Below are 12,498 nucleotides of genomic sequence, written 5' to 3' on the forward strand. Positions count from 1 at the left end.
AGGCATATGGGGAGTGGAGTTTCCATTCAGCAGAAGAGCTTATTTCAGGTGCCTCTCCTGATTGAAACTGCAACTGCATTAAAAAAGAAGAAAAAAATGGGGAAAATAGAGAAAAGTATATTTCTCCCCACAGAGTAAAATCCTTGGAGACTATTTTGGGGGGGAATCAACATGGACTATTTAAAAAATTCAGAGCTAGAAGTAAGCCAGATAGACTGCCAGCTTGCTAGAGTCCAAGTTAGGAGCTGACTACCAACACACAATGTTGCTTCTTTGAATTAGCAGTTCCACTGAGGAAAATTGTCCATTACACTGCTCTGCTAAACATCCCTTCTGAGGTATTTTTAATATTTTAAGTGCTGCTGTAGGAAGATGACTACTGAACTCTGAGTTCATTAGCTTAACCCTTGCCTGGTGTATTTGAAGGGGATGCAAGTCTGCCTTTGGATCATCCCAACACAATGACCTCTAGTTCTGACAAAGTTATGGAAAATGCTCACGCATACTGTGTTGAGAAGATAGCTAAATATGATTTTTAAAATCAACTCTAGCCATTGATGAATAATATATGGGACCTTAATGAGTAACATAAAGATACTTTATGCCTCTCACTTAGCTAAAAAGTGTAAAATGGCCTTAGAGGAAAAGAGAGCAAGACCTTCAACTTGAAATTTTTTGCTGTAAAAGGGAAAGTGCTTTGCCAGTAAAATTAATATTTTGAGAAATTATATTACATAAAGAGGTAGGAAATATTAGTCAGCCGGTGAGTAGAGGTCATTATTTTGTCTCACAGGAAGTCCAGAGCTCTATTGACTGACTCTCTGAAAACAGAGTATTTGTGGATAGCAGCAAGTGAAAACATTGGGGTTTTTTTCTCAGCAACAAGTAATTGCATGTTGCATTTAAAAACAGGCTCTGTGTAAAAGTAAACAGGTTTATTAGGCTGAGAGGTGTCTTAAGTCCAGGAAGAATTCCTTTTACAATTTAAAATACCTGAGCTGGGAATAGAACACGTTTTGGAGCTCAGCCCAATGTTTTAGTCAGCAGCCCACAGGGCTTCCCTGGTAGCTGCTCCTCATCACTATCTTCCCTGAAAATCACCTGCATGCAAATGGTTAAGCCCATAGAAAGTCAAGGCTCTCTTCTCACCAGTGTTAAACAGATAAGTAGTTAGCTCCAGCACTGGACTACTGGTAAATCTTTTCACTACCCAACCCATCAATCTTCCTCATCCATATAATGGAAATAATGCCAGTGATTTTTAAAAAGCTCTTTTTAACAATACGTCTGTATTGACATACATTTGCAGTTTAAGAGCCAAGTGTTATAATTTTCATGGTGTCTCTCAAATCAAAGTGGTGAGCCATGGTTGGTCAAAAGCCTCCATTTTAACTATAGCCGTGTCACTGAAGATAGGGACACTCAGGTAGAAAATAGATTTATGCTGACATAAAAAAGAAATGCTCTTAAAATGAAATAATAGCAAAGCTCTAAATTGAAGGCTGTAAGATGGAGGGGAAACAGATAGAAAGGTGTGCACTTTCCTTCTAGGGGGCCTAACTATGCTGCCATTGAATTCAATAGCACTGATGAAGTTGACTTCGGGTATGAAACAAGGGCTGCCTACATTTTTGGTAGTAATCTGGGTTTTGTCACCTTTAAATTGGCTGTGGGCCCTTTACAGGGTCCAGCTGCAGTTCAGGAGCCTTTACAACCCAACCAGAATAGCACTAGCTTGTGCCTACAGAGCAAGTGAGGTCTGTTGGTGTTTATAATTAAAGGACATGGGGTACTGACGGAAGTACACTGGCAAATTTATCAGTAGAAATCTAAGGTGCTAGCAACCACCAGCTATGAAATCCCCTGACCCTTGGCCAAAAAGCACTGCCCTCATCTGAACTGAATGCTTGTGTACACCTCAGGTCTTTTTGGCTTGAAATACTTCATCAGCTCTTTAAGACATGCCACCTGTGCTGGTGGGTCTAAGCAAAGCTGGGAGACTCCAAGTGAAAAAAAGCTAGGCATGTAAATATAGCCTGTGTATAACACATTAAACTCTACACGTATTTGCCAAGCAACTGTGTTAGGCCCAAATGTCCACAGGCTTGGGCTCTCTTGCCCTGCAAACAATATAGGGATGGAAAAGATGTGGGAGTACCAGTTACAGGGTTGGTGTCACTGGACCTGGTACACAATGTGCAGAAACCAAAGATTCCCAATTATGATTCTAAGAAAACTCCTGGGTTTAAATTAAAAAATTACACAACCACCCACTCCCCGTATTTTTTTCTTATACTCTTTTCAGTCTATGCTTCATTCTTAGAGAACATTTCCTTCTGGAAAATAAAAATTAACAACCCCCCTTATCTTCCAATAGTACTTTATGGAAAGGAAGTCTCCAGTGATGCAACCAGTAGGGTATCTTCTCTGCCATAATGTTAAGTATATTTCTTAACTTGATGACAATAGTGTGGGTAGTAAAAATGAAAAGGACAGAGACAAATGTCAGCCAGGCAAAAATGCCAAAAGATTAATTTCTGTAACCCATCTCTCTATTGTGTGAAAGGATCATGGCCCTTGTTCTTGATGTTTGACTAGATGGTGAGATATGTGCCTTTTGAATTTAAAGTGGTAAGTCATAAGAAAATAGAAAATCTTCCTCATTAAAGCTGAGGCAGCATCACATCTGTAACAAATTTAAGGCATGTAAGGAAAAAAAAGAACAAGGTGGTTTAAAATATACCTCTGTGGACATGTATAATACCCCACAGGAGTTGGGCATTGTGTTAGCTTGCTGCTGACATAAATGCATGGAATGTTTTTGGGTGTGGTGTGTATTTACATCTCTCAAAATAAATTGGTTACTGGAGCATTCAGTGTATTTCTGAAGTGGTTGGATTCCCCCTCCCCCTCTCCCTATCTATTTACAGTTCCCTTTCAAGTACAAAAAACATTTTCTGTAACCTCAGCTTCCTGATTCAGCTGTTGTGATGTCAGTTATTTACGATAACAAAAGTGAGACAATGCCTGTGGTTTGTGTGGGACAAAGGCAACCTTGTTTCTGTAAAAAGGGACAATCCTCGTGTGAGAAACATAGGAAAGCCTATGAAGTAGGACTCTGAGGTGATATTTCATTAGTCCCACCACCTCCACAATAGCGGGCTTGACACTGCATTATCTCCAAGGCCACTGACAGAGGGTATTTTCGATTCCACAGGACTGGACATGAATGTGAATGCAATTCTTGGAAAACTACCTCTTTGCAGGACAAGGCTTTGGAGATAGGTATCTTGGGAAGCAACTGGATTGCTAGTGGGTAGAGTGGCAGTGAGTGTCAGGACACAAATGTTTCAATACCAATTACGCATTCTGTGGTCACAAGCAAGTCACTCTGCACCTTTGCTTACCTGCCATGAAACTGGTTTACTCATAATCTGTATAAACCACAGATGTGGTGAAATCTGTAGAATGCCAGTAAACCCTTGAGGTCACAGAGTAATAAAAGGAAATGAGAAGCTCTTAATACACAGCAAGGTTAGTTATGAATGAAGAGCGTCAACTCTGGTGTGGCCTAGAGAACGTCACTTACCTGCTATTCTTCCAATTGGCATTGCATGGTCCTCAGGAGGGGATACAGACACCATGATGTGGTTCATATATGCTAACTCTTCTCGGTGGGACAGGTTGATTGGCTTTACCTCCCTGTGCAGCCCATCCTCAGACAACCTTGGTGGTTTGAAATCGGAGTGCCTGGGGTTCAGTATCAAAGGATGCATGATAGGGCTGGGCATCAGCTGGATGACCCTGGTATTCTCCTGGCGAGGGCTGGAGGGCTTCTGGAGCACCTCGGAAGGAGGCGGGCAGTGGTTGTTTTCTATCGGGGACACTGAGAGAGGATAGGGCTCCTGGTGGTTGTTCTCTTGCTGATGCCTTGTCCCTGGCACCCTGTCAGCTGGGGAGAGGCGACGGATAGTGTTGTCCATAGGGGACTTCAGTGGCCGCTGATCGGGATCTGGTGATGGACGGTGGTTGTTGGTGATGGGTGATCTAGAACGATGCAACAGTTCAATGGTTGGGGGGTTGTGGTGGACTGTTTCTGTGGATGGTCTTGAAGGTCTCTGGACAAAAGTATCTGTGGAGAAAAAAAACCCAAAATACAGATTGTCTATATTGTGATCAAGGTCATTGATCTAACTGTCAAAATGCTAGCTGGGCTTACTGGGTACTGCTGTCAGCTTGGAAATATTTTTATTTGTGTGACCTACAGATGCTCAGAAAAAAACCCATATAAATGCAGATAGTTTTTACCCCACAGAATGAAATCAGTACCGTGAAAACAATTTTCCTCCACCGCCATGTAACGGTAGCTCCTGGGGAAACATGTTAAGCAAAATCCCATTTTGAGAAGCTGACTGGAACACACCTGGAGAAAGTAAGATCTGATTCAGCTGTACTAGCTGTGTTTCTGTGCAAATGCTTTGAAACTTATCTCCTACCATTCATGTCTACATGTGGTTCCTATTATTGTACCAAGATGAGCACTGTAAGGTAGAGGGCAGAGATGAAAAGGGAGAATGTCTTCAGGAAAATATTGGGTAGTAAGTTTTAAATGGCAGATGCTTGGGTCAAGGCAGAGAATATCTTAGTCTGAAACATGGACTGGGTTACCTGAAAAAAACCCACTAGTAGGAAGCTCTTTGTGAAACACTAGCTAAATTTTACCCATGCCTTGATTTTAAGAGCATGTAACATCTTCATAAGGACATTTTCATCTTGTTTTATTTATTCTGTGCTGTCCACTGATGGGTTGTCCTATATAAGCACTTGCATTTCTTCAGCAGGAGGACTTCTAGCATCACTTTTGCATGAGCATACTTTCCCAGCTGTGATCCTTAACAGTAGGGGGGAGATCAATCATGGCTCTAGGTCAATGTCTTTATGTACTAACGATCCTCTCACAAAATGAAATGCTTGATATAAACAGTGCAAACTTTCAGCTTAGCTAAGGCCATCAATTTTGACTTGGGAAATTACCGACAAAGAGGAAAATACTACCAGAGCACAGTGACTAACAGGTTTTTATCTGAAAAACAAAGATCAAATTTCAGTGCTCTTTGTTGAAAGCTTTGGATGATAAGGGAAGAAAACGGCTAGGTACATGTCAACAACTGGAACAAGTAGCTCCCTATTTGTGCCTGCCTGTTTGTTCACTCCATTTGCTCTGATCCTCTTTAATGATTCTCTCGCTCTCTTCTCAAGGCAGCGATACTTGTTGAAGACTCTGTTGAGGTGAAGACTCAGGAGCTCCCGCTGCCCTGGAACCCAGGCAGGCATCAGGAGCAGGATCAGCACTTACCCAGGGAAAGGCCTGAACAGGAAAAGCTCTAGTCCTCAGAAAATGTAGAGCCAGGCAGTGATATAACACCAACCCTTTTGCCTACTCAACGGGCTGTTCACTTATATAATGACACCAAATTCTACAGGAAAAGCTGAAATTTTAGGCAGAAACAACACAGCTCCAGAACACTTGTTTCACAAGCTTGTTCTCCCAGACAAGAAAAATGCATTCGTAGAGCTATTTAAGGTACTCACAATGAAACAGCTGGAGGACATGAAACTCCTGAGCTATATATTGTTCTTGTTTAAACCCAAACAGTTTTAAACACAATGTGGCCAGCTAATGTGGGATAGCCCAAATGATGTGAAGATCAAAGAGGAATTAATTTACAGCTGTACCTACCTCTGTCACTGTCTTTTCTTAAAGTCTCTTTTCTTTGCCATAATAGAAAGAAAACCAACCCCTCAATTTTACTCATCATCCTACCTTCTACAGACCATCCACCCTCGTCACTGTACATTCAAATGCACTACGATCATTCTTGGCCTGTAACTATAGACCAGAATATTGTATTGTTTGTCCTACTCATTTAAAGTGCCTTGGCTGTAGGGAGCAGCTATCTTGAAAGCAGAAAAGAATGCCTTGCTGTGCTTTCCACCAAGCTCTCTGAAAACACTAGTTGGCTCTGACAAGCTCCAAACAGAAGCAGACCTATCTGTTTGCTCCCAAACCATGGTGATCCTGAACAAGGAGAGAAGGTAGGGACCAAGAACTCTAAAAAGCAGCAAGAGGGAAAACCACAAATGGATACACACTAGTGTTCACTTTTCTCCAAGATCTTTCTCTTTAAATACTTAACTAAAGAATCCCCTCAAGGCTGAAGTGGCTGTTTACCATAAAACATTTCAAACTCAGCTCCAAGCAGCTCCACTGCTATGAATGACCCTGAACAGAATAAAATCCTCATCACATTCATTCCTTGGCACATGTGATCACTGAAGTTGAGCACATATGGTGTATCATTTCCTGCAGGAATAGATTCACTTACAGTCTGGCTCTTCACTCTGAGTGACCAACACTATTTTCTTTGAGGGAAAGCTGTGAAGGGAATTTAGGTCCCAGGAAAATTGCTGACCTATCTGATCCATACAGGGATAGGTGGGGCTGCACTCACTCTGGGAGCGAGCAATTGCTCGCATGACAATCCCAAAGACTGGCACTCTTGCTTACCCATGAAAAAAAGTGCAGGGAATGACAGTATAAGCTTCCTGTATGGCAGCCCATCAAGTGACTCAGTGCTGAGTCAGAAGGACCACTGGAGATGTAGGTAATTCACTCCTCATTGCTCATCCCTCTACAGGGACAGAGACCGATGCCCCAGAGGGAAGATTCCAAGCCAATGCCAGTGCATCTTGGAGATACGCTGAACTGCTGTCAACTGATTTCAAACAGTCAAACCCACTTTGCTTAAGCTACTAAAAAGCCACTAGATGTAAATGTTGGCCTCATCTGATTCTGGATTAACTAACTGAAAATTAAAGCATTTAGAAGCAGGATCGTTACGTATATAACCTACTAGGAAATGGGCAAAAGAGCCAGGAGAAGAAAATGGAAAAAAATCACTGAACTAAGAAGGGATTCTAAAAAAGATCCATCACCTATGAAGTTTAATGCCTCAAAACTGTGCCAAAGTAACACTTGACCCCTTTGTTACAGTTTATGAGTTAGGCAGGATTAAGTTCTGCTTCTCACACTCATTCTCCTTTTTTTACTAAGTTGCATTCTGATGAGGGAAAATGGTAAACTTAATTGTGCTACTTTCTCCCGAGTGACTCTGTGAAACGGGAAGAAAGTAGGAATGTCAAAATATGTAAATAAGTAAATAAACAATTTCACCTGCCTACAAATTCTTGGCACAGGGATTATCTGATTGCTCAGAGTCTTGTGGCGGGCAAGGTGTAGTTTCTTTTGCTTGTTTTGAAGGTCTTCTCACAGCAAAACAAGAACTAATTTTTATCATTACAAAGAAAAGTTTTAAGTCAGAGCAGAGTTCTCTAAGCAAATACAGTAGTACTATCAGCAGTCAGAGTATTGTGAAGAAGAAATCAAAGTTGTTTCTTAATCATTCTGCACTCTGACAGGGGTTGGACTAGATTGCAAAGGACTTACATTTTAAGTGACGCACATGAAAGGCCAACTCAACATCCCTGGGAAATCCTCTCCAGACTGAAAGTTGCTCCATATCTTTAATGTAAGAGTATCTGAGAGGGCAGCTAGTATTTATGTTTGAAATTTAGAAAGGGAACACTTGTGGGTGAATGCCAAGCTTCAGGAAAAAATGGAGATTTTTGTAATAGTCTCTGGAAAGACCCTATCTTAATTCACTAGGTAACTGTCTCTTGCACAATGTTGCCAACTCAACCTCATCCTGACCTGTGGCACCCTCTTCTAATCTGAAATATTTACACAGCTGTGTGGAAACACTTTGGAGTGTCCTTATCCCACCTGCTGCTGTCCTGCTCTTGGCTTAGTCTCAGAGTTTTACTGGTGCCATTTGATTCTGGGTTTCACAGGCTGGCCATGGGCAACTTGTACAGGTCTGACATTACCCCTGAATCTTCTCGTGCAATCCCATGCTGAATCTTGAAATAATTTGTGCATCTTTTCTCCAGTTAGCAGAGACTAGGGCGATATCCTAACTTAATTCTGTTCTCAACTCTTTACTTAAAAAAGGAATAACACTACTTTTCACTAGCTGTTGTTTCTTTTAAATCGAAAAAGTGAATTCTGCCTGGTGATTTTATGGAAAGGACCTTTAAAAGGCTTAGGCTTTATATTTTTCTGTTATTGGAGAAAACCAAGAAGTACTCTAGTGTGTGTATTTTTAAAGAATATAAAACCTCCATTTTCCATTGAAGGAAGGGCACTTACATTTTGATCTGTACTAGTAATGAGTAGAAGAAGCCCAAATCTGCAATTCCACAGACATATCTATTCTTTCTTCACCGCCTCTGAAAGGCATGGTATGTGTGGACACTACGAGAAAGCTAACGAATAACCTAAGCAAGTAATTCTGATAGTAAAAATGAGAAAGAACCTGCAGAAAAAAACCTTCACTCAACACGAACTGTTCAATCAGCTCAAAAGCTGAGCAAGAAGATGGGCTCAGTGCTAGGAACTCTGGCATGATGCAATGACAGATTGTCAGTTGAAGTGACTTTGAATTAGATGTTCCTCTCTGAAGCTGCTTTCTCCCTTGCTCTGCAAACAATTGCATCTAGTTGCATCTCAGGATACTAAAAGTCCATGAAGCGCCTTTGTCTACCTAACTGGAAGTGAGGAAAAATGAATCAATGGGACCAATAAAACTTTCTGGTGTTTTTTAATCTGCATCTGGCATAGCTTTTAAGCAGGCTTTGGAAACAGGACAAAATAATAGAAGATAAATGGAGAATGGACAGTTGACTCCCTAGACCAGTTGATTCTTCTAAAGCTATGGAGACAAAGGGATAAGAGTAGCTTTATTTAAGTAACTTTGGAGCAAGAAAATTACGTAATTCCTCACAGCCATACCCTACTTGCCTCTATAATGGCAGTTCCCATAAGAATGAGACAGAGTTACCTTCATCATGATTCTGGTGTAATATGACCTCTGGCTGAGCATGGATAGAGTTCCCAGGGTGGAAGAAAGGTGTGAAGAGCATACGAGCTTTCCTCTGCTTCAGGATATGCTGAAGGAGTTCATACAAAACATCACCTGAAAGACAAACAGCAGGAAAAAGGAAATGAAGACCAACACACTGCTGAGAAGACATATTTAGCCGTCTGATGCATGAACTCATGGCTCCTGGGTGCTATTTTCGGACCCAAAAATACTTGCAGTAAAATCTTACATTTCACTATTTTGCAAGGTTCTTCTCTGAAAGGAAAAAAAGAAAAAGAAAAGCTGCACATCACACCTCTGTGTATGACTGTGGAAAAATGGGAGAATGACAAGACACAGCTTTTATTACCCCAATACAAAATTTTTTTCAGGCTACATGACTGCCTATACAAGAGCTCCAAACCTTTACAAACAGGAGTTAGTCCGGCATCCCACCTTCTCTCATCACAGCCTCAGTTTCTTAGACAGACACCTTAGGACACAGAATTCTTAAATGTAGAGCCTGTGATTTATGCAGTGATGGTGCTCTTCTTTAATTACTGAAGAATTTAGGCTTTAGGGCGGGGGAGGAGACAGAAGATGCTGTAAAGCCTCTCCATGCAACACTGGTGCCTCAAGGCCAGAGGCAGTGTGCTACTCAGATACTCCATTCTAGCAAATCCATACAAGGAAGAACTCTCACTTTGAGAAGTTACTTTGGGATGGACTCAAAGACTTGAAAAGAATGGAGAGATTTAACTATCCTGAACACCCTTGCTGTGGTGACAACTCCTGGAGGCATTCAAGTGCTACAGGTGCCTTAGAAACTTCTGTACATCACTCTTGGTGTCATGGGTTGGACTCCTGAAAAGCCCAAACAGGATCCCAAAGCTAGTTATTTCTAGCTACTACAATCTGTATGGAGCTCACTGCAACAGACAGTATTAGACCACGGATATGATGTAGACTAAGGAACAAAACACAGTAGACTTGGTGCTCTGTATGGGCAAATATAGTCTGTTAGTTGCTATTGTATCACTCTTCCATAGACGTGTCTGCAGTGAACTGCACTGTATCGAGCTGATGCTTGTGTGTTCACATTCTTGTGTGAATTGATCCAGATGCTTATTTCTTTTTGGGGTGCAGGCAGGCTGTTCCTCACTTCTCTCCCCATTCTCTGGCACCAGAATTGTTATATCTTTCCTCAGTGGAACATATCACCGCAATATCTAGGAGACCAATGGACTATCTGCTTATTTTATATCTTTTCATGCATTCTGTCTTGTACTGATGTCCTTCCTCCTACAATATGTACGTGAAACACCTAGGTACTATATATTTTGTCTGACGTAACTGGTTGAACATTTCAAAGTCAAAATGTACAACACAGAGTAGGAAGTCTCTCGACTTTTAATTCTGTTTGCTCTCTTCTGTTTGTCACTGCTCATATTACAGAGGAACAGGTTGAAGCAATAACATATTATCTGAAAAGGAAATTAGTGACGTTTCACTTAGGAAACCTTAGATTTCTGGGAGAGTTTTCTCAACTGTGGGGTTTTTTTTTAGTAGTCATTTCTATGAGATTATAAACTGTGCACCATTTGTCCCTTTTCTCTATAAACTGCCAATGCTCTATTTGTGGGCAAGTTTAGTGTCTTAGTGTGAAACAGTTAAAGCCATCCTGCTTTCCATAGTTCAGCTTCCTTTATTTTTAGCATCTTGGCTGCTTTTACTGTCGCAGCAGTGACTTTAGGGCATTTTTAATAGGTGATTGCAATACCTGAAAATCTAATTAAAAACAAAGCCTCAAGAACCCAGTCACCTTTTCCATGTTTAGTACATGTAAAGCAAAAAAGTTATTTTACCACATAATTTGCATTTTTGAATGCAACAGTGGCATAATCATAATTAGTGCTGTAACACTCCAAGCAATAAGGTACCAAATTTGTACCTCTTTCGATTTGGCCTGACAGACTAGTGAAAATGTCCATAAAGCTAGCTATCTTTTTTTTACCTAACAAAACAGTTATGCTTCTGCACCACCCAAGTCCAGTGATGCTAGTTAAGAAGGTGAAGTGCATTTTTCACTCTCTTCCTCCTCTGCTGCCTCTCTTCCCTGGGCAGCCCTAAATAGGTGAATAGCTGTGGGGCTGTGAGCTCCCTTTATTGCTAGGACTGCTGCAGGGAGTGGATGTGGCTCTCCTGGTTTAACCATGAGGGGAAAAGATACAGCTTTTATGTAACTACACTCTTGAAAAACTTAATGCCTCTATGGCAAATATTATTTCATAGTTCTTAAATTTCACGTATAGTTAATTTCTGGGAAATGTTGAGATAATGTCCCTTTACCTACAGTAATCTAAATTTTTAGGTACTGACTCAGGTATCCTCTAAAAGGTTTATTACCTGTGGGGAATACCTGGAGAGAAGGAGGAGAGAAAAAGCGAGTGAGGAGTTCCTTTAGTTTGGTTATTTAGTTCCAAATTTAGGTAAATAAGGCTTAACCTTCTGCATAAAGTGAGGATTTGCAAGCCAGAGGCTCTTCTCTGCAAACACTCCATCTCTAGCCTACAAACATTTTAACACTACTCATTTCAAGTCCCCTCACTGCACACAAGGGGAAGAGCAGGGGCATAACTTGTATGCAGCAAGGCACTGAGACATAAGGCGAGTTGCAGCCAAGATGCACAAACATGTTCCTTACAGTCCTTGTCCACATCCCCACCTTTAATACTCCTTTTGCCTTAAGCAGGGCTGATTTTTTAATGAAATGATTCAAAGTGGTGTACCAGAATTAAAAAAAAAGATGTTTCAAGGCATCAGTTTTCACTACCGTATTACACTGGAAATAGACATTAACATTTGGCATCTCCTTCCAAACAAAATTAGTCCTGGATTTGAAGCACATGCTTAAAAAACTTCATGTACACTGAACATTAGCCACAGTTTGTGAGGCAGATATGGCAGCAGGATGGTTGTGGGGCTGCATTTAAGGGAGTCACCAAGCAGCCTGATGCAGAATTAGCACCATGGCTTGTTTATCAGCTGGATCCAAGCAGCACCAGCTGTACTTCTGCACCTAGTGAGCCTTGCACTATAAGCCTCCTCACAGCAATTCTGTCACCACTTGGTCCAAACTCTTTGATCACCTATGGTGACTGAATTATGAGCCTTTGTACAGTCACACAAGAAAAGCTCACAACTCTTATTTAGAACCAATAACTCATACTTAGTTGCACATCCCTGACAAAGAAGGGCAGAGGCTTATTCTGTAAAACTGGAGCAGGCAGACTGCAGGGGATATAAATACAGGCAGGTAACGTACATATTTCTGAATTTTTTTTTTGTGAATAAATGAAGACATAATGTGAGCAACAGAAAGACTGATTCACACACCTGTCTGTGCTGTGCCGTGGGCTGGACTCCAGCATGTGAGAGAATATGGTGAAGTATAGCAAAGCCCACAGGGGCTGTTACACAGAGGAAAGGACCCCAGGGAGGCGTCACTTTTAGCAGC

General features: G+C 41.2%; 1 protein-coding gene across 3 annotated transcripts in view; it reads right to left on the bottom strand.

Moving 5' to 3' along the window:
* ETV6 (ETS variant transcription factor 6) overlaps positions 1-12,498 on the bottom strand; it is a 147,755-nt gene that overhangs the window by 25,152 nt on the left and 110,105 nt on the right. For all 3 annotated transcript variants that reach the window (XM_075112149.1, XM_075112139.1, XM_075112130.1), the window contains 2 exons: positions 8,961-9,095; positions 3,590-4,132 (listed from right to left, as the gene is read on the bottom strand). In XM_075112149.1, the coding sequence (XP_074968250.1) occupies positions 3,590-4,132; positions 8,961-9,095 (678 nt within the window). The remainder of the gene's footprint in view (positions 1-3,589; positions 4,133-8,960; positions 9,096-12,498) is intronic.

This window comes from Phalacrocorax aristotelis, chromosome 1, assembly GCF_949628215.1.
Source record: "Phalacrocorax aristotelis chromosome 1, bGulAri2.1, whole genome shotgun sequence".
NCBI classification, from domain to species: Eukaryota; Metazoa; Chordata; class Aves; order Suliformes; family Phalacrocoracidae; genus Phalacrocorax; species Phalacrocorax aristotelis.